Below are 26,168 nucleotides of genomic sequence, written 5' to 3' on the forward strand. Positions count from 1 at the left end.
GATGAGGAATGAGGATGTCCTACAATGGATGCTGTAAGGGTGAGCAGGAGTCCCAGATTTGCCAGGACACTCCTGGTTTTTCACTACCTGTCCCCAGATTTTGGCAAGTTTAACTCATGTCCTGGTTTTCAGAGAGAGTCGACTGCAAATGGAGACACGTTTTTATGTGTTCCAATGTAAGACTAGTTAGCAGTTCAGAAAGCAAGTTGATTAAGGGGTGTGATACTGAGTTTAAAAGTTGCATTTCATTTATTCCCTTGGTGCCGCCATGTCTGTGTTTCTATGTTGATGACCACTAAGGTTGATAAAAAATTGTAGTCCTTCTTCTATGTTTGTGAAATATCCCACTTTTGGCTTTTACTCTATCCTTGGCTGTTTTCAGGGCGTCAAGACCAGCCGCCATTAGGTAACCTGCTGCATCATTCAAAAACAGGCCATATACGGGCAGAGCCAGTACGTGCCCCCATCGGACTCATTTACAGACCTCAAAACCATTACCACATTCACCGTGGAGATCACAGCGAGCTCTGGCTGCTTTGCCTATGTGCAGCCCCTTCATTGCAAGCACTAGGGAGTGGTCAACACCCAATTTCTGCAGCTAAGTCTAAACTTGTCTCGATTAATTAGATTCATTTCCGAGCCTCATCTAAGAAAAGGTGTAGGGGTGGTTGCAACAGCTGCACCTGGTTAGAACACAGGGACAAAAGTTGGATTCAATAAAATACAGAGGTCTACAGATGCAAGGTTGCGTCTGGGAGCTTCATTCACCTTTCTACCTCTGGGGTCAGTATGATCAAGGGATGGACTGCACAGCCAGACCCTCAGTCTGAGATAAACTATTTGTACTGTGGCTCTTGTGACAGTTCCAGCATATCACGTTGCCGTGTGACCTCTCTGCGGACATTTCCTCATACTGAGATATCTCTCTGCTGCTGTCTCCTCACACTGAGGTGTCTCTCTGCTGCTGTCTCCTCACACTGAGGTGTCTCTCTGCTGCTGTCTCCTTACACTGAGGTGTCTCTCTGCTGCTGTCTCCTCACACTGAGATATCTCTCTGCTGCTGTCTCCTCACACTGAGGTGTCTCTCTGCTGCTGTCACCTCACCCTGAGATATCTCTCTGCTGCTGTCACCTCACACTGAGGTGTCTCTCTGCTGCTGTCTCCTCACACTGAGGTGTCTCTCTGCTGCTGTCTCCTCACACTGAGATATCTCTCTGCTGCTGTCTCCTCACACTGAGGTGTCTCTCTGCTGCTGTCACCTCACACTGAGGTGTCTCTCTGCTGCTGTCTCCTTACACTGAGGTGTCTCTCTGCTGCTGTCTCCTCACTGTAAGATATGTGATAGTTTTCTGGTGGTGCACTTCACATTGAGAATATCTCTCTGCTGATAGCGCCTCACACTGTGCTCTGGTTTCATCCAGCGTGCTGGTGCTTGAAGCTCTACTTTGGGCTGGTGCAATTAAACATTGGCCACATACAAGGCCTTCATAGTCTTAAACCCACCCCCTGGCTCTTTAACCCCTTACCAGACACACCTGCCCCTTTATCTCACTCTTGCAGGTTCCTGCTTTCTCCCCTTCTGACAGTCCATCCGACTTTCTCTGCTTCCTATATTTTTTCCTCCCTCTTGCCAAATGTCTGATGCTGGAAAACAATTTCTGGTCCTCAAAAATAAATGCTGGTGGCCCCCACCGGCTCAAATTAATCACCCCACAGTTTCAGCTCCCTGCAAGATTCTCTGTCGACTCTTACTGTAATAACTCTCATGGCGCTCCACTCGAGGCGCTGCACAGGCACTCTCAATATTACGGCTTAATTAGGGTCTGCTTACCGGCACTGGATGAATGGGTGGTAGAGGCTGTAGTGGCGCCACTCGTTCCCCTGGTGGCATTTGCTGAGCTGCTGCCAGCTGCAGTGCTGACAGATGTCATAGCGCTTCTTGTTGTAGTGCTGGTTGTTGCAGTGCCTGTTGTAGCTGTGCTAGTTGGGGTATTGGTTGTTGAAGATGTGCCAGCTGTAGCAGTACTGGTTCTAGTGGTGCCAGTCAAAGTGCTAATTGTAAAAGTGCTACTAGTTCTGTTACTTGTTGTAGCAGTGCCAGATGTTGAAGTGCCTGTTGCAGATGTGCTAGTTGGGGTGTTAGTTGTTGTAGAAGTGCCAGTTGTAGCAGTACTGGTTGTAGTAGTGCCAGTTGTTGAAGCACTGGTTATAGATGTGAGAGTAGGAGTCGTGCTGGCTATAGCAGTGCCAGTTGTGGAAGTGCCTGTTGTAGATATGTTAGTTAGGGCAGTGCTGATTGTAGGAGTGCCAGTTGTTGAGGTTCCTGTCATAACAGTTCCAGTTGTGGTGGTGCTAGTTGCTGTAGTGCCTGTTGTAGCAGTGCGAGTGGTAGCCATACCCGCTGTACCAGTGCCTGTAGTGCCAGTGCCAGTTGTAGCACTGCCTGTTGTGGCAGTGCCAGTTGTTTCAGTGCTGGTTGTAGCAGTGCCAGTTGTTAAAATCATTGCTATAGATGTGCCAGCTGGGGTAGTGCTAGTTGTTGAAGTGCGTGCTGTAGATATCCTTGCTGGGGTAAAGCCAGTTGTAGCAGTGCCAGTAGTTGAATTGCCTATTGTAGATGTGCTAGGTGTGGGAGTGCTGGTTGTAGCGGTGCCTTTTGTGAAAGTGCCAGTCGCAGCACTGTCTGTTGTGGCAGTGCCGTTTGTTACAGTGCCAGTTGCAGCAGTGCGAGTTGTAGATATGCTAGTTGGTGTAATGATGGTTGTAGCAGTGCCTGTTATAGATGTGCTAATTGCGGTAACGCTGGTTGCAGCAGTGCCAGTTGTTGAAGTGCCTGTTGTAGATCTACTAGGTGGAGTACTGCTGGTTGTATTAGTGCCTGTTGCAAAAGTGCTAGTTGTAGCATTGCCTGTTCTGGTAGTGCCAGTTGTTGCAGTGCCAGTTGTAGCAGTACCGGTTGTTTCAATGACTGTTGCAGATGTGCTAGCTGGGGCAGTGTTGTATGCAGCAGTACCGGTTGTTGAAGTGCCTGTTGTAGATGTGCTAGATAAAATAGTGCTGGTTGTAGCAGTGCCTGTTGTGACAGTGCCAGTTCTAGCAATGCCTGTTGTTGTAGTGCTAGTTGTAGATGTGCTAGTTGGGGTGGTGCTGGTTGTACCAGTGCCAGTTGTTGAAGTGCCTATTGTAGATGTCTTAGTTAGGGTAGGGTTCGACATAGCAGTGCCTGTTGTAGATGTACTAGGTGTGATACTGCTGGTTGTATTAGTGCTTGTTTCAAAAGTGGCAGTTGTAGCACTGCCTGTTGTTGCAGTGCTAGTTGTAGATGTGCTGGTTGTAGATGTGTTATCTGGTGCAGTGTTGTATGTAGCAGTACCGGTTGTTGAAGTGCCTGTTGTATATCTGCTTGGTGGGATAGTGCTGGTTGTAGCAGTGCCTGTTGTGACAGCGCCGGTTGTAGCACCACTTGTTATGGCAGTGTCAGTTGTTGCAGTGCTGGTCATAGTAGTGCCAGTCGTAGCAGTGTGAGTTGTTGAAGTGCCTGTTGTAGATGTGCTCTGTGGGGCAGTGCTGGTTACAGCAACGCCTGAGGTGACAGTACCAGTTGTAGCACTGCCTGTTGTTGCAGTGCCAGTTGTAGCACTGCTTGTTGTGCCTGTGCCAGTTGTAGCACTGCCTGTTGTTGCAGTGCTAGTTGCAGACGTGCTGGTTGTAGATGTGCTAGTTGGGGTGGTGCTGGTTGTACCAGTTCCAGCTGTTGAAGTGCCTATTGTAGATGTCTTAGTTAGGGTAGGGCTAGACATAGTAGTGCCTGTTGTTGCAGTTCCTATCAGAGCAGTTCCAACTGTGGTAGTGTCTCTTGTTGCAGTGCCAGGTGTAGCTGTACCTTTTGTAGCAGTACCCATTGCACCACTGCCTGTCGTAGTACTGCCTATTGTGGCAGTTCCTGTTGTTTCAGTGCTGGTCGTGGCAGTGCCAGTTGTTGCAGTGATCGTTGTAGATGTGCCTGTTGTGGGAGTGCTGGTTGTACCAGTGCCAGATGTAGATGTGCTAGTGCTAGCTGTAGCAGTGCCTGTTGTGCCAGTGCCAGTTGTAGTACTGCCTGTTCTGCCAATGTCAGTTGTTGCAGTGCTGCTCATAGTAGTGCCAGTTGTATTAGCGTCAGTTGTTGAAATGCCTGTTGTAGATGTTCTAGGTGGGATAGTGCTAGGTGTAGCAGTGCCTGTTGTGACAGCGCTATTTGTAGTACCACTTGTTGTGGCAGTGCCAGTTGTTGCAGTGCTGGTCATAGTAGTGCCAGTTGTAGCAGTGTGAGTTGTTGAAGTGCCTGTTGTAGATGTGCTCTGTGGGGTAATGCTGGTTGTAGCAGTGCCTGTTGTGCCAGTGCCAGTTGTGGCACTGCCTGTTGTTGCAGTGCTAATTGTAGATGTGCTGGTTGTAGATGTGCTAGTTGGGGTGGTGCTGGTTGTACCAGTTCCAGCTGTTGAAGTGCCTATTGTAGATGTCTTAGTTAGGGTAGGGCTAGACATAGCAGTGCCTGCTGTTGCAGTTCCTATCATAGCAGTTCCAACTGTGGTAGTGTCTCTTGTTGCAGTGCCAGGTGTAGCTGTACCTTTTGTAGCAGTACCCATTGCACCACTGCCTGTCGTAGTACTGCCTGTTGTGGCAGTGCCAGTTGTTTCAGTGCTGGTCGTGGCAGTGCCAGTTGTTGCAGTGATCGTTGTAGACGTGCCTGTTGTGGTAGTGCTGGTTATACCAGTGCCAGTTGTAGATGTGCTAGTGCTAGCTGTAGCAGTGCCTGTTGTGCCACTGCCAGTTGTAATACTGCCTGTTCTGCCAATGTCAGTTGTTGCAGTGCTGCTCAAAGCAGTGCCAGTTGTATTAGTGTCAGTTGTTGAAATGCCTCTTGTAGGTGTGCTAGGTGTGGTAGTGCTGGGTGTAGCAGTGCCTGTTGTGACAGAGCTATTTGTAGTACCACCTGTTGTGGAAGTGCCAGTTGTTGCAGTGCTGGTCACAGTAGTGCCAGTTGTAGCAGTGTCAGTTGTTGAAGTGCTTGCAGTAGACGTGCTAGGTTGGGTAGTGCTGATTGTAGCTTTGCCTGTTGTGACAATGCCAGTTGTAGCAATGCCTGTTGTGGAAGTGCCAGCTGTTGCAGTACTGGTCATAGCAGTGGCAGATGTAGCAGTGTGAGTTGTTGAAGTGTATGTTATAGATGTGCTAGGTGGAGTAGTGCTGGTTGCAGCAGTGCCTGTTGTGTCAGTGCCGGTTGTTGCAGTGCTGCTCATAGCAGTGCCAGTTGTATTAGTGTCAGTTGTTGAAATGCCTATTGTAGATCTGCTTGGTGGGATAGTGCTGGTTGTAGCAGTGCCTGTTGTGACAGCGCCTGTTGTAGCACCACTTGTTATGGCAGTGTCAGTTGTTGCAGTGCTGGTCAGAGTAGTGCCAGTTGTAGCAGTGTGAGTTGTTGAAGTGTCTGTTGTAGATGTGCTCTGTGGGGCAGTGCTGGTTACAGCAACGCCTGTTGTGACAGTACCAGTTGTAGCACTGCCTGTTGTTGCAGTGCCAGTTGTAGCACTGCCTGTTGTGCCTGTGCCAGTTGTAGCACTGCCTGTTGTTGCAGTGCTAGTTGCAGATGTGCTGGTTGTAGATGTGCTAGTTGGGGTGGTGCTGGTTGTACCAGTTCCAGCTGTTGAAGTGCCTATTGTAGATGTCTTAGTTAGGGTAGGGCTAGACATAGCAGTGCCTGTTGTTGCAGTTCCTATCAGAGCAGTTCCAACTGTGGTAGTGTCTCTTGTTGCAGTGCCAGGTGTAGCTGTACCTTTTGTAGCAGTACCCATTGCACCACTGCCTGTCGTAGTACTGCCTATTGTGGCAGTGCCTGTTGTTTCAGTGCTGCTCGTGGCAGTGCCAGTTGTTGCAGTGATCGTTGTAGATGTGCCTGTTGTGGGAGTGCTGGTTGTACCAGTGCCAGATGTAGATGTGCTAGTGCTAGCTGTAGCAGTGCCTGTTGTGCCAGTGCCAGTTGTAGTACTGCCTGTTCTGCCAATGTCAGTTGTTGCAGTGCTGCTCATAGTAGTGCCAGTTGTATTAGCGTCAGTTGTTGAAATGCCTGTTGTAGATGTTCTAGGTGGGATAGTGCTAGGTGTAGCAGTGCCTGTTGTGACAGCGCTATTTGTAGTACCACTTGTGGCAGTGCCAGTTGTTGCAGTGCTGGTCATAGTAGTGCCAGTTGCAGCAGTGTCAGTTGTTGAAGTGCTTGCAGTAGACGTGCTAGGTTGGGTAGTGCTGATTGTAGCTTTACCTGTTGTGACAGTGCCAGTTGTAGCTATGTCTGTTGTGGAAGTGCCAGCTGTTGCAGTACTGGTCATAGCAGTGCCAGTTGTAGCAGTGTCAGCTGTTGAAGTGTATGTTGTAGATGTGCTAGGTGGAGTAGTGCTGGTTGCAGCAGTGCCTGTTGTGTCAGTGCCGGTTGTTGCAGTGCTGCTCATAGTAGTGCCAGTTGTATTAGTGTCAGTTGTTGAAGTGCCTGTTGTAGATCTGCTTGGTGGGATAGTGCTGGTTGTAGCAGTGCCTGTTGTGACAGCGCCTGTTGTAGCACCACTTTTTATGGCAGTGTCAGTTTTTGCAGTGCTGGTCTTAGTAGTGCCAGTTGTAGCAGTGTGAGTTGTTGAAGTGTCTGTTGTAGTTGTGCTCTGTGGGGCAGTGCTGGTTACAGCAGTGCCTGTTGTGACAGTACCAGTTGTAGCACTGCCTGTTGTGCCAGTGCTGGTCATGACAGTGCCAGTTGTTGTAGTGATTGTTGTCGATATGCCTGTTGGATTAGTGCTAGTTGCTGAAGTGCCAGCCGTAGATGTGTTAGCTTGGGTTGAGCCAATTGTAGCAGTGCCAGTTGTTGAAGTGTCTATTTTAGATGTGCTATGAGGGGTGCTGCTGGTTGCAGCAGTGCCTGTTGTGACAGTTGTAGCACTGCCTGCTGTCGCAGTGCCAGTTGTTGCAGTGCTGGTCGTAGCAGAGCCAGTTGTGGCAGTGCCAGTTGTTGCAGGGTCTGTAGTTCCAGCTGTTGATGTGACAGCTGTGGTCGGCGAGGCTGTTGATGTGCTGCTTGCAGTATTTATATCTGTAAAGAGAACATGGGAACACGTTAGTGATGTCATGACTGCATCAAAGGGGGGATCTTCTAGGTGCTGACAGTGCATATGGCCACCCTTAGTAGTGCAGTGACCATGAGACAAGCAAGGTGACTCTGGCATCCAGTGTGACTTGTCCGTTCTCATCTACAACTGCTCTGTTTGGAATTCACCTGATCTGTCAGGCCAGATCCCTCTGAACAGGAACACAAGAAACCCAGACAGTTTGACCCTTTTGGGCGCAGCTTGAGGCTTATCTATGGTGAGTAAGGGACCCCCATACCTGGGCACACCCCCCACACTTTAACCAACACAAGGTGATGGGTGACATGCTTGCAAAAGTCTCAGCCACTGGCAACACTTGTGACCCATGCCAGTCACCGCCCCATTCCAGAAGGAGGGCCGCCATATGCAAATCAGTCCTGGCTTTGCTCCAATAGGAGTTGTCCAGCACACACCGCCAGGCACCGCCTCTTCTGAATCGGAAGACACGCAACCTAGAGGTCCATGGACTGGAAGTCAACCGAAATGATTGTAAGTGCCTGAGACTTTTGAAAGAATTCCACCTATTATTAAACATTGTGGGAAAGATGTAAACATGCCTGTCTATGAAAGGTGGGTGAGTCACTGTGGACCCTACTGCCCAAAAAGAACAAAACTTCCATGTGGCTACTGCCTGTCAAACTGGGTCTAACCTCATGCACCAAGATTTAAAGTCAGGAGAGAGAAAGATATACCAATCCAGCAGCTGAATTACACAATGCGAAACCATAAAGCCTGGGATTACCCATGGCTTCCCTGCTTTGCCAAATGATATGAGCCTAAGCAAAAGTTTTATTTCACTAAGCCTCCTTTTCCTTCATTATCTCCTATGATAGCACCTTCAAATATGTGATTTGAGAATGTGCACTGTACAAAAACCTCTAGAGTTTGATTTCATAGATTTTAACGTAGTTCCCTCATTATTTTAAAATCTCAAACGCATATTGGGTACACCTGACAAATTACTTCACTAATGGCATTGTGGCCAGGGCCGGAGTCAGGAATAGTTTTAAGTTCATATTTCAAATCTATCACCGTTAATAAATGCCTCTCAATGCAGAGATATAATCTGATGTACTAGGGTGAAAAGCTACCACGGGTTGAAAAATACACTTTTAAAAATTTTGAAGATACTTTACCATATTTTTACAGTTCTGTTGCATTATTTACATGCCAAATATTTCATATTTTGATTTGTGCATGGGTGGGCTCTTAAAGCCAAGCTAGATACCTGGCTCGGCTCTTCCTGTTGGCTCGCACACCTCACTGTGGTATCATGGAAATGGTAATAAGTGCTATGCAAATGAACATAGATTAACGTATGCTTGCAAGATCCAGGTGCGGGGTCGGCCGGACCAAAGGTGTCTGATCCCCAATGATGCTCTCTCTCTTACTGTGCCATTTCACGGAATCTGCCCTGGACCCAAAGGGTTGTTCTTCATGAGCAGTGTGCCCAGTGAGGGAGGCAGCTAAGAAGGCTTGAATGGTATCCACTAGGTGCTAGCTGGTGCAATGATGGGCCCGTAGCACCACTTCATTGCAGACTCCAGTTAGAGGTGCTGCAGCCAGTGTGACCTGCTCAGCAGATCCAACATCCTACTGCTGGCTTCACCACCAACATTGGACAGTTTGACACATGTAGGAGGGGCTGTCGCACACGGATGGAGAGGTCTGTCGTCACCAGTATACAGCATCTGACCTGAGCCTCAATGCTCTTTAGATCACCTCACCCACTGAGATGTTTGGAGCATTCTGACCCTTGCCATTGACAGAGGAGGGGTCCTGGATAAATACCATAAGGTGCTGTTGGGGGCCCCCCTCTGCAAGAAAATCAGACGTCCACCCCTGTAGAAATTGGTGGCCATTTTGGTTTGGGCATTATGTATTGGCAGTTTGACTATATGCTGGCCATTTTTGTGGGAGACTGTCTCTTCTAAACCTGGATGAAATACAGGATGGATGCCTGCAGTTTAACAAATGATTCCACACTAGCTAAGTGTGCTCTGTCTTCGTTCTGTCAGAGACACAGAGGGGGTTATTCTAACTTTGGAGGAGTGTTAATCCGTCCCAAAAGTGACGGTAAAGTGACGGATATACCACCAGCCGTATTACGAGTTCCATAGGATATAATGGACTCGTAATACGGCTGGTGGTAAATCCGTCACTTTCCGTCACTTTTGGGACGGATTAACACCTCCTCCAAAGTTAGAATAACCCCCTGAGTTCGGTACTTCTGACATTTTACTCTATGTAGACCCAATGTAGATTCTACCATGGGTCTCACTACCCCCCTCCAAGTCAATGCCTAGTACTACTCCCAAATGGCACTAGCCAGACATGTTACTACTTACAAAGGGTGGATGATAACTTCTGCTCTGCCGGCAGAGTTGGAGGAGTTTTGGCCGCAAGCACAATTTTTGGTTGCTAGGAGGGCACCCAGCGATTTTTCTCCAACGCAGGCAGTCATGACCGTTCGTGGGCAGAAAGCTGAAGCTCGAGTAGAAAATCGAATCGAGCAGCAACCAAATCAACTCTTGAAGCAGTGCCTTCTTGTGCACCATGTGATGCCATTTGCACTGATTTTGCAATGCGCAACGAGCTGTGGGCACTAAAATTCAGCACGAGCAGTGCAACATGCCTAATTCCCCCTATTAGCCGAACTCTGCAGACTCTCACTGCACTGTGGGTGGAACAAATAGGCTATTCCAGGAGTCTGAAGGCCTGGAGGAAGTCCTAGAACCACTGGACACCTCTGCCATGGACACATCTCAGCATTCTATGGTGGGGGGAAGCCCAAGGCACCAGGTATCCCTGATGCTGACCTCCTGCTCTCTGAGCATGACAGACTGGACTGTGTTGCAAAGAGATTAGTCAGCAAGGACAGAATTATTGGTGGTGGTTCCAAGGAAGCTAGAGGCAAATAAACATCACCTTTAAAGACATGATGTGACATAAGCATGAACCCCTTCCCGTCGACTCGTTAAGCCTCTGGCTTCACAAGCTAGGGCTCTGTTGAGGCATATCTGTTTTGTAGAGCTTGGGGCTCTACTCACTGATAATGGCATCAGAAGTCACTAATACTCCAGCAAAATACAACTACATGTAAACTTTTCCTCTGCTTCAGATAGCCAAAACCTCAAACACTGTGTGCACCTCACTCAGGCCTGAATGCCCAGCGCCTACCTGAAACTCAACACAACATAAATTCGGCCTTTTGTGAAGGACAAGAAACAACAAGTTGTCCAAACTTTTTTGATTGATATCGACCTGGTTAGATTCAAACCCTCACCTATTGTCAAGTTGCTTAAATTCACCCTACACACGGACCTGAGCTTCAAGGAACACATCATCAAGAAAACCAAGACAGCCCGGTACCTGTTCTTGCTACTAAAGAAGGTGAAACCATTCCTCCTAGAAAGCAGCTTCAGAACTACCATTCTAGTCTTTTTAGTCTCACACCTGGTTGGTGGTAATGCCAAGCTCCCTGGCTTCCTAGGCCTCACAGTGGTGTCCCGTAAGTGCACCCTGCATTCTTCAGCACGCCTTATCAAGGACCTGAAGAAAGATTACTTTTACTGACTTTTTTTTTATGCCTTCTGCGCCATCTTAAAATTCAGCTACTTACCCTACAAAGCTACCATGACCAGCAAACATCTTTATCACTGGTGACTGTTGCATATATGCCAAAAGACCTGATTCAGCTGGGGCATTCTTGGTTTATTAAGCTGAAAATGACTTTATTTAACCTGTCACCCACCTAAAAGTGCTTCCAACTCACTTTAAGTCCATGAGGAAAAAAAATCCTCAGATTTTTTCAATCTCCCTCGATTCAGTTTCAAATTGTGTTATGTATGCTGCTGGCACACCCACAGCCAGAACACCAAAAAAATACATTAAAGTTAAACGAAGAGGTGTGCAAAATAGAAAAAAAGGAAACTGGCCTTCTCCATCAATGCACCCAGGATCCGGAACAACATCAATGTTTTTATCATGTGAAAGGGGAGGGAGTGTATGCTGCCGTAGCGGGGTCCTCATACCCATTAATGTAACCAGTTATGGAGGGACTTGTTAGTGGGCAGGCCCATTGGGAGAGGGCATGGCCATAGCTTAAGATTCACTCTTACCCACTCATCTACCAAAAAACCCAAACAAAAGCTTGTGACGGGTGGTGCTAATGCCTTGGAGAGGTTGCAAACCCTCCAGAGGACATGAACTGTGTCGAGCCTCCTCTCACTGGAAACACTCTGCAGGGGTTCCCAGATCGCTTTCTCTCCCAATGTATGAAATTGTCTCTCCACAGTGTGACAGTGTGAAAGGAGCTGATATCGTGTGACACATTGTAGGACTGTGTCAGTTCTGTTAACACTGTTACTCACCACCAACTTTGATGGCAGCCAGCACAAATTCCTCCAGAAACTTCCCGGTGTTGTTAAAAGAAGACACAAATATGTCAAAGGTGTCGAAGATGTCCTGGTTGCTGACGCTGGAGCTGGTGAGGATGAGCAGAAGAACCTTCACCGAGCCTTGCCTGCAGAAGAAAGAGTGCTAGTGAGTGGAAGTGAACAGCGAGAACCAGAGCTCTCTGTTACATGCGTGCTCACAGACACCAAGGTCTGGAGAGTCACACTTGCGTGAGGACACACTCCACACTGACATGACCGACTGGCACTACACCGGCACATTCACAAAAAACAGAGCCATGTGTCCTGACGCCAAACATTCATACGCTCTGATATACACAGTCCCCTCCACGCCCACAGTTACACTTTGGAACAATGACACACAAAATCCATGCCTCTGCAACACCCTCAGCCAAGACACCATCAGACTGCAGACTGAGAAGTGTTAGAAAGAAAGAAGGCAGCAGGCCTTTTCCATCCATACTCCCAGAATTTGGAACACTCCCTGTATCCATCATCCAAAGATGATCCAATTCAGGAAAGAGTGAAGACACCTCTTTAAAGAACATCATAATGTAGTAAAAATCCACAATGAGCTTCCTCCTATCCTTGCCTGTATCTTTGCCTTTGACTCTGTCTTGCACTCCACTGCCTTTGGCTAGGTTTGTGCTATAGAAATACCACATACACACTACCAAGAACAGGCCAGCCAAGTACACCACTAAACCTGCCCCGAACACCAATAATCCAGCCCTGAACACCACTGATACTGCCCTTAAACACCACCAAATCTGCCCCTGAACATCACTTACCCGATGCGGAGCACCATTTACCTTACCCTTAGCACCACTAATCATGCAATGACCATCGCTAACCCTACAACTGAACACTAAGAGCTTGACCCTTAGCATCCAAGATTCTGCACTGTACACCACAAATCGTGTACATGAATCACACGTCTTACCATGAATACCATAAACCGTGCTTCTGTACGCCACTAATCCTGTGTGAACACCACAAATTCTGCCCCTTAACACCCCAGACATTGCACAGTCCTGCATAAATCCTTTCCTGAACAAGACAAATCATTCATTGAGCACCATAAATCCTGCCTCTGTACACCATAAATCCAGCTCTTGAACACCTATCTGTTCCTGAACACCACTAATACTGCCCTTAAGCCCACCCCAAATCTGCTCCAAACATCACTTACCTTATGCTGAATAACATCTACCTTCCCCTTATCACTGCTAATCCTGCAATGAACATCACTAGCTCTACCCCTCAACACCACTGATCTTGGCCTTTAGCATCCAAGATTATGCACTGAACACCACGAATCCTGCATGTGAGCACCGCAAATTCTGCCCCTTAAAACCCCAGATCCAGCACACTACACTACAAATTCTTCACCTGAGTAAGAAAAACCCTTCCGTGGGCACCATAAATTCTGCCTCTGTACAGCACAAATCCAACCCTTGAACACCACTGATAATGCCCCTGAGCACTAAAAATATGGCCCTGAACACAACTAATACTGCACTGAAATGCCACCACTAAATCTGCCGCTAACACCACTCACCTGAGACTGGGTACCAGATTTCCTGTCCCTAAGCATCACTGATCCTACAACGAACACCACTATCCCTACCCCTGAACACTACTGATGTTGCATCTTAGCACCCAAGAATATGCACTGTACACCACAAACCATGCATGTGAACAACATTAATTCTGCAGTGAGCACCTCAAACCCTTCCTCTTTCTATCACTTACCCAACACTTGAACAACACTAATACTTCTCCTCAACACCACTAGTTCTGCCATTGAATACCACTAATCCTGCCCTGAACAGTACTTCCCCTACCCTTCAACAGCATTAATCAAGCCCTGAACACCACCAACTCTACCGTAAGCACTTTTAATCTTTTCCTGAACACCACTAACCGTATCCTTAAACACTACACATCCTGTCCTGAACACCACTAACCCTACCCTTCAATACCACCAATCCAGCCCTGAACACCAATAACCCTACCCTTCAACACCACCAATCCAGCCCTGAACACCACTAATCCTACCCTTCAACACCACCAATCCAGCCCTGAACACCACTAACCCTACCCTTCAGCACCACCAATCCAGCCCTTACCACCATCCTAAGCACCACTTACCCTTCCCTGAAGTCCACTAAGCTTTCCCCTTGATTACCACTATTCCTGTCCTCAACACCACTGACCCTGTACACTGCTAACCTGCCCCAGAACACCAATAATCTTGGCACTGCACACAACTGATCCTGCTCCTGGACACCACCGATCGTGGCACTGCAAACAAATACTACTGTTCCTGGACACCACCAATCCTGGCACTGCACACATCTGGTCGTGCTCCTGGACACCACCAATCCTGGCACTGCACATCACCACTGTGAACATTTGTCACACTTCTGAGTCCATCGCATAACACGTATTTGTGCCCATTAATTCCACTGATCATGCTCTGAACAACTGTATGGATGACTTCAAGCCCCACCTGTGTGATACAAGGAAGAAGCCTGTAAGGACGAGGTCTCAGCTTCCACCAGTGAAGAGAAATAAGGAATCCTGTAAAGAACAAGCCTCAACACCCACCAGTGAGCAGAGGAGGATAGCCTGCATGGAAAACACTCCAGCCTCCACCAGTGGGACGAGCGGACAGAGCCTGTAAAGGTGACTCTCCAGCTTACATCAGTGAGGAGAGAGGAAGGTGCCTGGGAGGACAAGACACCAGCTTTAAACCAGTGAAGAGACAGAAGAAAGCCTGTCAAGAAAAGGCATCAACACCCACCAGTGAGTAGAGGAGGATAGACTGCATTGTAGAAACGTCCACCAGTGAGGAGAGAGGAAGGGAGCCTGTAAAGGTGACACCCCAGCTTCCATCACTGAGGACAAAATAAGGAAGCCTGTAAAGGTGACACCACAGCCTCCACCTGTGAAAAGTGAGGGAGGGAGCCTGTAAGGACGAGGTCCCAGCTTCCACCAGAACAAGACCCTAGCTTTCACCATTGAGGAGAGAGGAAGGGAGCCTGTAAAGGTGAGTGTTGGACCTGGCCCTTGTGGCAGGTTCATCCCCTCACTTTTTGCCTCCTCCCTCCTATTCTTTCTAACGCCTTGCTGTTGGCTCTAGGACTCTGAGCCCTTCATCACTGCTGCTCAGGGCTAAAGTGCAGGTGCTTTCCCTTCTAAAGTTGGTATGATTGGCTTATACCTAATTGGCATATTTAATTTACATATAAGTCCCTTGTAAAGTGGTATCTCCATACCCAGGGACTGTAAATTAAATTCTACTAGTGGACCTGCAGCGCTGCTTGTGCCACCCAATGAAGTAGCCTTTCAAACCTGTCTCAGGCCTGCTAGCGCAGAGCCTGCATGCACAGTTTTCTGCCACAGCGACCTGGCATCTACATTTACTTGCCAAGTCCAGAACACCCCTTTTATGACATGTAAGTCACCCCTAAGGTAGGCCCTAGCTAGCCCTATGGGCAGGGTGCTATATATGTAGAAGGCAGGACATGTGCCTAGTAGCGTGGCCTGTCCTGGTAGTGACAAACAGCCTATTTGGTTTCTCACTGCTGTGAGTGCTGCCTTCTCATAGGATTGCATTAGAAATGTCCTGCCTTATGTGTCGGGGTATTGTCTGATTTATGAGGGGTGGCCTAGACATGTTTGCTATGGCTGTAATGGTAGTAAGAAATGCTGCTTACTGGTGTGGGTGTATTTTTTATTACTATTACAGATGAACGAGTTACTTACCTTCGGTAACGACTTTTCTGGTGGATACATTAGCTACCTGTGGATTCCTCACCTAATGAATACTCCCATGGCGCCAGCATTTGACGGAAATCTTCTTACTAGTCTCTGCACGTCGACGAGGACGTCACTTTAGCCCACGCGACGCCGTCTGACGTCATACAGGCAATAAGAAGTCCTCGCCGACGTGCCGATGACAGTACCAACATTTTTTACGTGCATGAGAATAATAATAATAACCCAATGCAATGAAAGAGCAAAGCAACATCTCTTAATATTGTAAATCACACAACATTGCAATAAAATAGCTGTAGATTTAATATAACTTTTTTTTTTTTTTTTTTAAACAAATAAATATATTTATACATACGAATCATGTATATACCCAATATATATATAGATTTATATATAAATATACACATATATACAAATATCATACATGCAAAATGTATTGCAACTTTGAAGACCAAAAGGAGCACACTCAAGGATTGCTTGGAGAGACCAAAAAGGCAACGGGGAGGCGGGTGGGACCGTGAGGAATCCACAGGTAGCTAATGTATCCACCAGAAAAGTCGTTACCGAAGGTAAGTAACTCGTTCTTCTGATGGATACAACTACCTGTGGATTCCTCACCTAATGAATAGAGTCCCAAAGCAGTACCACGCCCGGCGGTGGGTGCCTGAATGGTCAAACCAAGAAATCCTGCAGCACTGACCGTGCAAAATGACCGTCCCTTCTGACCTCAGAGTCCAAACAGTAATGTTTCACAAAAGTGTGAAGGGACGACCAAGTTGCGGCCTTGCAGATGTCAACCACAGGAACACCCCTGGCCAAGGCCGAAGAGGCCGACTTAGCTCTGGTGGAGTGAGCTCTAATGCCCTCAGGCGGATCCTTCTTTGCCAAAGAGTAACAGATTTTAATGCAAAGAACAACCCACCTGGAGAGTGTTCTCTTGTGGACTGCCTTTCCTCTCCTCTTGCCCACGTATCCGACAAACAGCTGATCCTCCAGCCTGATATCCTTCATTCTGTCGATATAGAAGCTCAACGCCCTTTTTGGGTCCAGGCGATGTAGTCTTTCTTCCTCCTTTGAAGGATGAGGCGGAGGATAAAACGTGGACAAAGTGATTGTCTGAGCCAAATGGAAGGGTGAAACAACCTTCGGAAGGAAAGCAGCCTTGGTCCTCAACACCACCTTATCCCCATAAAACGTTATATAAGGGGGTTTAACCGATAAGGCCTGCAACTCACTCACTCTCCTTGCAGATGTTATAGCTACCAGGAATACTGTTTTAATAACCAAATACCTTAAGGGGCAAGAATGCATAGGCTCAAAAGGGGACCCCATAAGGAAAGTCAGGACCAAGGACAAATCCCATTGAGGCATAACGAATGGTTTTGGAGGATATTGATTCAGAAGACCTTTCAAGAATCTGAGAACAATAGGGGATTTAAATAACGATGGTTGGTCTGGAAGACAAATGAAGGCTGACAAGGCCGACAAATAACCCTTAATGGTAGCTACTGCACAACCTTTCTGCGCTAGAGACAGTGCAAAAGACAAAACATGTGACAGATGAGCATGTAAGGGATCAATCTGTCTCTCTCCACACCACATAACAAATTTAGACCACCTATTAGCGTAGATAGATTTAGTGGAGTGTCGCCTGGCCGCTAAGATAACATCCACTACATCAGGCGGGAGAGAGAAGGAACTCAGGTTGCCCCGTTCAATCTCCAAGCATGTAGGTGCAGACTCTGGAGGTTGGGGTGTAAAACCTGCCCCTGCGACTGCGAGAGGAGGTCTGCCCTGAGAGGGAGACGGAGCGGAGGGCACAGTGAGAGTTGGAGAAGGTCGGAGTACCATACCCTCCTTGGCCAATCCGGAGCTATTAAGATGACTTGGGCCCGGTCTTGGCGAACTTTCCTCAACACTCGAGGAATCAAGGGTATGGGGGGAAACGCGTAAAGCAACTGGTCGCACCAGGTTATCTGAAACGCGTCTCCCAACGCTCCCTGCATCGGATACTGGAGGCTGCAGAATAACGGGCAATGCGCGTTCTCCCGAGTGGCAAACAGATCTATCCGAGGAAACCCCCACATCTGGAAGATTAAACAGACTTGATCTGGATGGAGACGCCACTCGTGGTCTGCCGAGAATTGGCGACTGAGACTGTCCGCACGTACATTCAAGACCCCGGCCAGATGATTTGCCACCAAGCAAATCTGATGGTCCTTTGCCCAGGACCATAGCCGAAGAGCTTCTCTGCAGAGAAGGTACGACCCTACTCCTCCCTGTTTGTTTATGTACCACATCGTGGTAGTATTGTCCGTCAGGACCTGTACCGACTGACCACGAAGGGATGGGAGGAAGGCCTTGAGAGCCAAACGTACAGCCCGTAACTCCAACAGATTGATATGAAACACCTGTTCCTCTGGAGACCAAAGCCCTTTGATCTCCAGATCCCCCAGATGAGCTCCCCATCCTAGGGTGGAGGCATCCGTTATTACCGTGGCCACTGGTGGCGACTGCGCGAACGGCTTCCCCTGTGAAAGATTGTTGCCCGCAATCCACCACTTCAATTCCACAGCAGCATCTCTGGAGATCTTGACAGTACCTTCTAAATCTCCCTTGTGTTGAGACCACTGCCTTCGGAGGCACCACTGAAGAGCCCTCATGTGCCAGCGAGCATGCGTGACCAACAGAATGCAGGAGGCGAACAGACCGAGCAGACGAAGGACCTTGAGGACTGGAACTACCGCTCCATTTCGAAACATTGGAACCAATTCCTGAATATCTTGAATCCGCTGAGGCGGAGGAAAGGCTCGACTCAATGTTGTATCCAGTACTGCCCCTATGAACAGGAGGCGCTGAGAGGGCTCCAGGTGAGATTTGGGCACGTTCACCGAAAAGCCCAGGTCGAACAACAACTGGGTTGTTGACTGCAGATGATGCGACACAAGCTCCGGGGACTTGGCTTTGATCAACCAGTCGTCCAAGTAAGGGAATACTGCTATCCCCCTCCTTCTGAGCTCCGCCGCAACCACTGACATCACCTTTGTGAAGACTCGAGGTGCTGAAGTAAGACCAAACGGGAGGACCGCAAACTGATAGTGCTGCGACCCTACCACAAACCGGAGATACTTCCTGTGCGACTTGAGTATCGGGATATGAAAGTAAGCATCCTGCAAGTCGACAGACACCATCCAATCTTCCTTGTTCAACGCCAAAAGCACCTGTGCTAGGGTCAGCATCTTGAACTTTTCCTGTTTGAGGAACCAATTCAAGATCCTCAGATCCAGGATTGGTCTCAACTGACCATCCTTTTTGGGAATCAGGAAGTATCTTGAGTAACAACCTCGACCCTTTTCCTGCTCTGGGACCAACTCTACCGCGCCCTTTGAAAGGAGGACTTGAACCTCCTGTTCTAGCAACAGGAGGTGTTCTTCTGAACAATAAGATGGGCGGGGCGGGATGAGGGGCGGGAACTCCCGAAAGGGAAGGGCGTAGCCTTTTCCCACAATGCCGAGAACCCAAGTGTCCGTTGTGATAGACTTCCACTTGTGGAGAAAACGCTGTAATCTTCCCCCTACAGGAGAGGAGTGAGTGGGAGACGGTGGAAGCCTAAGGCTGCTTCCCCTGCTGCACCCCTCCAGAGGACGAGGAAGAGGCAGAGTGCTGTTGAGAGGCTCCTCTGGTACGGACCCCACCCCTCCCCCTCCCTCTAAATGACCTATAGGGGAGGGAAGAGGCGGGTTGCTGGAACCTCCCCCGAAAGGAAGAGGAATAAGAGCCACGCCCAAATCCCCGAAACCTCCTGAAAACTCTAGAAGAGGCAGAGGAAGAAGGAGCTTGCAGTCCTAACGATTTGGCTGTGGCTCTGCTCTCCTTAAATCGTTCCAAGGCTGAATCTGCCTTGGCTCCAAACAGTCTGTCCCCATCAAACGGGAGGTCCAGCAGGGTCGACTGCACATCCGCAGAGAACCCTGAGTTTCGGAGCCAGGCCTGTCTTCTTGCCACCACAGCCGTGCCCATCGCCCTGGCCACCGAGTCGGTCGTGTCCAGCCCAGACTGGATAATCTGGGTCGCGGCAGCCTGGGCGTCCGAGACCACATCCAAAAGACCCTGGGGAAGCTCCGTGAATGAAGACGAAATATCATCCATCAGCGCATGGATGTACCTCCCCAGAATGCACGTGGCGTTGGTGGCCTTCAACGCCAAACTGCATGACGAAAATATTTTCTTGGACTGCGCATCCAGTTTCTTGGAGTCTCTGTCTCCAGGCACCGTCGGGAAGGAACCAGGCGCTGACTTTGAGGAACAGGAGGCTTGCACCACCAAGCTCTCCGGCGTAGGGTGTCTAGAGAGAAAGCCAGGGTCAGATGGTGCAGCTCGATACCTCCTGGCCACAGCCCTATGAACGGCCGAGGAAGACACCGGCTTCTTCCACACCTCCAACACCGGATCCAGCAAAGCCTCATTAAATGGCAAGAGAGGCTCAGCTGCAGCAGAGGCCGGATGCAATACCTCTGTCAGCAAATTCTGCTTTGCCTCTGCCACCGGCAAAGGCAGGTCCAAAAAGCTCGCTGCCTTCCTCACCACAGCATGAAAGGAAGCAGCCTCCTCCGTATATTCCCCTGGAGATGAAAGGTCCCACTCAGGGGAAGTGTCCAGCCCACTGGCTGTATCCAGACCATGCAGTCCGTCTCCAGAGTCCTCAATCTCTCCCTCCTCTAGGACTCGCTGGTACTCTTGCTCTTCTAAAAGACGGAGAGCACGCCTCCTCGAATGAAGTCTCTCCTCGATACGCGGAGTCGACATGGCCTCCGCCGACGTCGAAGAACGGCGCCGATCTCCAGAAGCATCTGACGCCGCGTCCGGCGCCACAGGCAGCTTCGGCGCCGAGGCAGGAGCCGATGGACCAACCGGAGTCACAGGGCAAAATCCTGACTTCGACGGAGGGGCAACCTCCGGGGCCGAAACATCCGAAGCCACCGGAGCGGCCACCGACGCCGGCACCGGCGCCGAGCCCACATTCCCAAAAGGGAGAAAGGGCATAAAGGGTGCCGGCCGAAGAGGCGCAGGATCACCCAACGAAAAGGCCAAGGGCCCCGAAGGACCAGCCGGAGCAGCTCCTGGAGCCATCTGCTGAAAGATGGTATACATCGCATTAAGAAACGCGGTACTATCGGCTCCAGGAGTGGGAAAAGCCGGATACTGGGGTGCCTGGATCGAGGGCGACCCCGACGCCGGCCTCGACGTCTGCGACGCCGGAGAAAACACAAGAGGCTGCACCACCTCAATCACTGACGCCTGACCAGGTGAAGTCGGTGACGCCGGAGAGGGCAACGGCGTCGATGGATGCGGCGTGACCGTGGGGCTGACCTCCCAAGTCCTCCGACGCCGAGCCGAAGGTGACCTCGAACGAGACTCCTTGCTGGAGTGGCGTCGTGAGTCTCTACGGCGCCGGGAGTCTCGATGACGCCGGTGAGACCTTGGCGAAGAAGACTTCTTATGATGTTTCTCCTTCTTCTTTGACTTTGCCATGAATAACTTGGCCTCGCGCTCTTTGAGGGCCTTCGGATTCATGTGTTGACATGAATCGCAAGTCGAGACGTCGTGGTCGGAGCTCAAACACCATAGACAGTCGGAGTGAGGATCTGTAACTGACATCTTGCCCCCACACTCTCGACAGGGCTTGAAACCCGACTTCCTCTGAGACATTGTTACCGCAGAGAAGACTACGCAGCAGACAATACACTGTAACCACGAAGGTAACAGTAACTCCCTCGAAGATAACCGTTTCGAATGCACGGAAAAAAGGGAACTGTCATCGGCACGTCGGCGAGGACTTCTTATTGCCTGTATGACGTCAGACGGCGTCGCGTGGGCTAAAGTGACGTCCTCGTCGACGTGCAGAGACTAGTAAGAAGATTTCCGTCAAATGCTGGCGCCATGGGAGTATTCATTAGGTGAGGAATCCACAGGTAGTTGTATCCATCAGAAATGCCACTTCTAGAAAGTGCGCATTTCTCTGTGCTTATGACTCTGGTGTTTTGCAGCTGGACTCCAATCCACGTCTGGGCAGAGTGACAGTTGGGGCTTTGTGCATACTTTTCAGACAGCCTGTACACAGGGAGGGTGGAGGTGTCACAGAGGTGCATCTGCATACTGAATAGTTTTCCTAGGCTGAGAGAAGGGGGAGGCGGGGCACACCTGCATCTGTAAAGGCTGTGCCCTGGCCTCACACAAAAGGGTTATTTACCCACAACTGATGTTTGGAGCCTGTGCTGAAGGAGAGAGCTGGCACTCCCAGAACCACTTGTAACTGGTTTCCTTTGTGAAACCCTTGCAAAACTGAGTGTAAGTACAGGGAGGTTTTCTCCACAATTTGGTGACATTTTGGAGCTGGACACAGAATGCTGCTGGAGGGACTCACCAGGAACCGCCTTGGACTGCAGCTGCTGTGCTGACCTGTGACCTGCCTGGTCACTTGGAGGAACTGCCACTTGCCTGCATCCACCTGGCCTGCTGCTGGGCCCTGCCGCCCTGTGCTCCATTGTACTTTGTCCCCCAGGGGCAGGGTGGCGTGGCCCCTGACCCCTGCAACTGCCTAAAGCACAAGGAGTGCTTCATTCCATAACATAGCGCCTGGAGAGTGCTTTGCAGTGCTTATATTGAGCGCCTGGAGAGCGCTTTGCAGAAATTAGCCTAAGCGCCTTGAGAGCGCTTTCTTTCTGAGTGTTTTGGGCTTGGAGGCGCTGTGGCAGTACATCGTTGCATGCTCTGCGAAGCGCGTTGTCTCTGACGGATATCACCGCTGCGACCCCGCTTTGTTTGTAAGCACACCAGAGTCGTGCTGCCCCTGGGACCCCCAGGGCACCACTGAAAGCAAGAAAGGAGCAAGCGCACTCCTACTGTGCCCCCGGGACAAAGAACGCTCCGAGGAGCACCGCCGGGGCACAAGCAAGCACCTACTTTGGTTCCTGCTCACTGCTGCAGCCCAGACGGGCCTGTCTGAAGCTTTTGAAGCAGGACGGGGAAGGAAGCCTCATCGAAGGCTCTCCACCCCATCGCAGTCCCTAGCTGTTTGGTGGATGGTCAGGGGGGAAGGAAGCCTCATCAGAGGCTCACAATCCCCCAAAGGAGCCCTGATATTGCCCCTGGAGACCGCGGGTGGGTTGAAGCCTCGCCGGAGGCCCCCGCACCTCCAGGTCCCCTGTGTTGCCCTATTGTTGTGCTGGCTTTGGCCCCCTTCTAGAGGGCCAGTTGCGGCCCAGGGGTGGCCCCAAGAGATCATGGGCCCCAGGAGGGGCCTGATATAAAAACCAGAGGGGGTGCGTGTCACCCCCCTCCTCGCTAATGTCAGCGTGAGGACCCCGTGGAGCGCAAGGAGCACCGTGGGTCCCCTTGTGCTTCGTGGCACTAGAGGTGCCTTTACATCATTAAACAGGTACTCTTTTTGTGGACAGATGATTTCAAATGTTCGTAATATGGACCTTAATGGATAATTATGTTTTCCTGTCTCTTCTGATGATGTGCCATATATGTTTGCTGATGTTCCTTTTATGGACATGCTACGCCGATATGTTTTCATGACTTGCCATATGTTTTATAATGTTCCTGACATGGGCATTTATGATCTTTTTATGACAAGTGCATTTCTTGTGTAATGTGATTCCTGACTACTGCTTGTGTTACAAAATAATAAGTAACCTGTGCGTTATATGTGAGTACTGGTGGTTCTGCAGAGTAACTATTATGTAACATTTTGACAACTGCTTGAGTAGCAGGGTATTACTGACATGTTGTGTTTGGTCTAATAATTACTTTGTGTACAATACAGTCTATTTTTATATAACTTGGTGTTGTGTTTCCTTTGTAGTGGGGATAGTGCATCCTGTGTGTTGTGTGTGTTGTGCAAACATTTTACACATTGCCTCTGGGATAGGCCTGTCTGCTTGTGCCAAGCTACCAAAGGGGTGAGCAGAGGTTATCTCGGATGTGTAACTCCCTCACCCTGACTAGAGTGGGTGGGTTCTGAATGGCTTAGGTGCATACCCTAGCCAACCAGAAACCCCATTTCTAATAGTGTCACTCCAGCTTCAACCAATGAGGAGAGAGGAAGGGAGCCTGTAAACAAGATACATCAGCTTCAACCAATGAGGAGAGAGGAAGGGAGCCTGCAATGAGGTGACTCTGGCTTCCATCAGTGAGGAGAAAGGAGGGGAGCCTATAAGGATGAGACCTCGGCTTCAACCAATAAGAACAGAGGAATGTAGATGATACGATGGGAGCTCAGCTCCCAGCAATGAGGAGAGAGGAAATGAGCCTGTAAAGAGCAGGCATCCGCTGCCACCTGTAAGAAGCGAGGAAGGTACAAGATAACACAAGCGTTCAGTTAATTCTTCTACAGGATAAGATTTCGGGTACTTACTGAAGTTCCACAAGGGTACAGGAGACACAGGAATATGAGGCATTCCTAAAAATTTCTGTCACCTGTGGGTCACAAACACACTGAATGAGTATCAGGTCATTCACCAAGTAAAAACTGGAGGCAGTAATTTGGGGGGCTGAGGAGAAGAAAGGCGGAGAGCTTGAGTGGGACAGTAAGCAACAGAACAAATAGAGATGGGAGAAGTGAGCTAAGGAATTAAGAGTGGAGAAGAAGAGAGAAGGAGTCTGCTGAGAACAATGAGTGAAGGGAGAGAGAGCGTGAGAAAGGGGATATGTGAGAGAGAGAGAGTGAGGAGAGGAAAGGAGTAAAGGGGCATTAAGAGGTGAGAGATCAAGGGGAGCTTAGCTTATGGGTTGAAGCTAGGGTCGGAGAGACGTGAAGAGTGAAAAAGAGAATGATGCCTGAGGCAGAGAGGATGGTGATTGAGGAGTAGAGTGTGAGAGGGGAAGTACAGGTGAGAATACAGGTAAACTATATCAAGGGTGAGGAGAATGAGAAGAAAGGGAGGGAGAGAAGACAGAGAGAGAAAAAGCGGTAGGGAGGGGAGAGAGAGGGAGAATAAAGGACGAGAAAGGAGGGTAAAAAATGACAGTGCAGGCAGTGCTGCAAGGGAGACTGGTCACAGAGGCTTGAAATGTATGTGTTTGTTTGGATTAAAACTAAACCTGGGTGAAATTTCAATTACGCAGGAGTAATTTTTTTTAATTATGCTTTACTCTTGTGACGCAAAATTAACAAGATTATGTACTTACGCCAGCTTGATTAATTGAGAGAGGGGTTTGGTGGGAGGCAGGAAGAACAGACAGGCAGCAGCTATCTGGCAAACCACACGAGAATGAGCACAAAGAGGGGTCAAATGGAAGAAAATACGCACAAGAAAATAAGCACAATCAAGGGGAAAGCAGAAGGAAATAAGCACAAGAAAATAAGCACAATTGGGGCAAACAGAAGAGAGAAGAGAATGAGCACAGGCAGTGGGCAAAGTAGATGAAAATAGGCACCAGAAAATGAGCAAACTCAGGGGACAAGCAGAAGAAAATAAGCACCAGAAAATGAGCACACTCAGGGGGCAAGCAGAAGATAATAAGCACCAGAAAATGAGCACACTCATGGAGCAAGCAGAAGAAAATAAGCACCAGAAAATGAGCACACTCGGGGCAAGCAGAAGAAAATAAGCACCAGAAAGTGTGCACACTCAGGGGGCAAGCAGAAGAAAATAAGCACCAGAAAATGAGCACACTCAGGGGGCAAGCAGAAGAAAATAAGCACCAGAAAATGAGCACACTCAGGGCGTAAGCAGAAGAAAATAAGCACCAGAAAATGTATACACTCAGGGGGCAAGCAGAAGAAAATAAGCACCAGAAAATGAGCACACTCAGGGGGCAAGCAGAAGAAAATAAGCATCAGAAAATGTGCACACTCTCGGGGCAAATAGGAGAAATAAGCACAGACAGGTAGGGGCACGGCAGAGAGAAGGGGCACAAGAGAGAAAGGGGAGAAGTACAGAGGGTGAAGCAGCGGCAAGGGCTGGCAGCACCAGGGAGAGCTGGGTTTGAGTCTTGCTCCACCCATGGGGCACTGCCTGATCACCCCATAGGCCAGTCCAACCCTGCTTCTCTTTGTATTAAAGGACCCTTCCATGACTCCACTCATAGTCTGGGTCACTGTGGAACTTAACCGGAAGGATGTGCCTGAAAATGCTTGGGAGTAATGCTGCACGTGAGCCAGACATTGGAGAGGCTTTTTAGAAGCATCTTCTGCTGTACTGGTGTTATTTTACATTTCTTTACTGCACTTTCGAGAAAAAACTATGTCATGTTCATGCATGTACTTCATATAGCTGTCTTTTTTTTTAAAACACATTTTATTGTAGGTTTTATCAGTGAGAAAAAGGAAAATCATTACAGTCACAATTACATTTGCAGCTGATTGAAAATGCCATTTAATGCAGTTGTCCTCTTAGCTTTGGAAGTAGCAATCAAAGTGACATCGCATCTCAAACATCCCATAACCTCCCTATCCCCACCCTCCTCCGTGAGTCGTGTCCTATCAGGTGCATGGAGATGATAATGATAGTGGGCGACCGATTCATGATCAATGTTCTAGCGGGAGGTGGTAAAGGGAGCAAGATGGTCCTCTGTTGTTTTGCAATATCCCGGTGGGGAGCTTGCATAGGCTAAGCCTGTCAGCAGCATTTAAATGCTTCAGTTCTTTGAGGGGGGCGGTGGTGGTGAACCCACCAGTGATGAGGTGTGGGGGTGCTGCTCTGGTTCTTTAACATTTCTGTTGAGGTCTCCCAGGCTCGCGCCACGTCTAATGGGTGCAGGACCCCTCCAAGCCTCCTGGAGCAAG

At 49.1% G+C, this 26,168-nt stretch overlaps 1 protein-coding gene across 1 annotated transcript in view; it reads right to left on the minus strand.

Annotated features, from left to right (window-relative positions):
• Positions 1 to 26,168, minus strand: part of LOC138286982 (mucin-22-like) — a 51,109-nt gene that overhangs the window by 18,325 nt on the left and 6,616 nt on the right. Inside the window, exons 2-4 of the mRNA XM_069227346.1 lie at positions 24,569 to 24,633; positions 11,543 to 11,694; positions 1,832 to 7,114 (exon numbers count right to left, since the gene is read on the minus strand). Coding sequence (XP_069083447.1) covers positions 1,832 to 7,114; positions 11,543 to 11,694; positions 24,569 to 24,633 — 5,500 coding nt within the window. The remainder of the gene's footprint in view (positions 1 to 1,831; positions 7,115 to 11,542; positions 11,695 to 24,568; positions 24,634 to 26,168) is intronic.

Source organism: Pleurodeles waltl, chromosome 4_1 (genome assembly GCF_031143425.1).
Source record: "Pleurodeles waltl isolate 20211129_DDA chromosome 4_1, aPleWal1.hap1.20221129, whole genome shotgun sequence".
NCBI classification, from domain to species: domain Eukaryota; kingdom Metazoa; phylum Chordata; class Amphibia; order Caudata; family Salamandridae; genus Pleurodeles; species Pleurodeles waltl.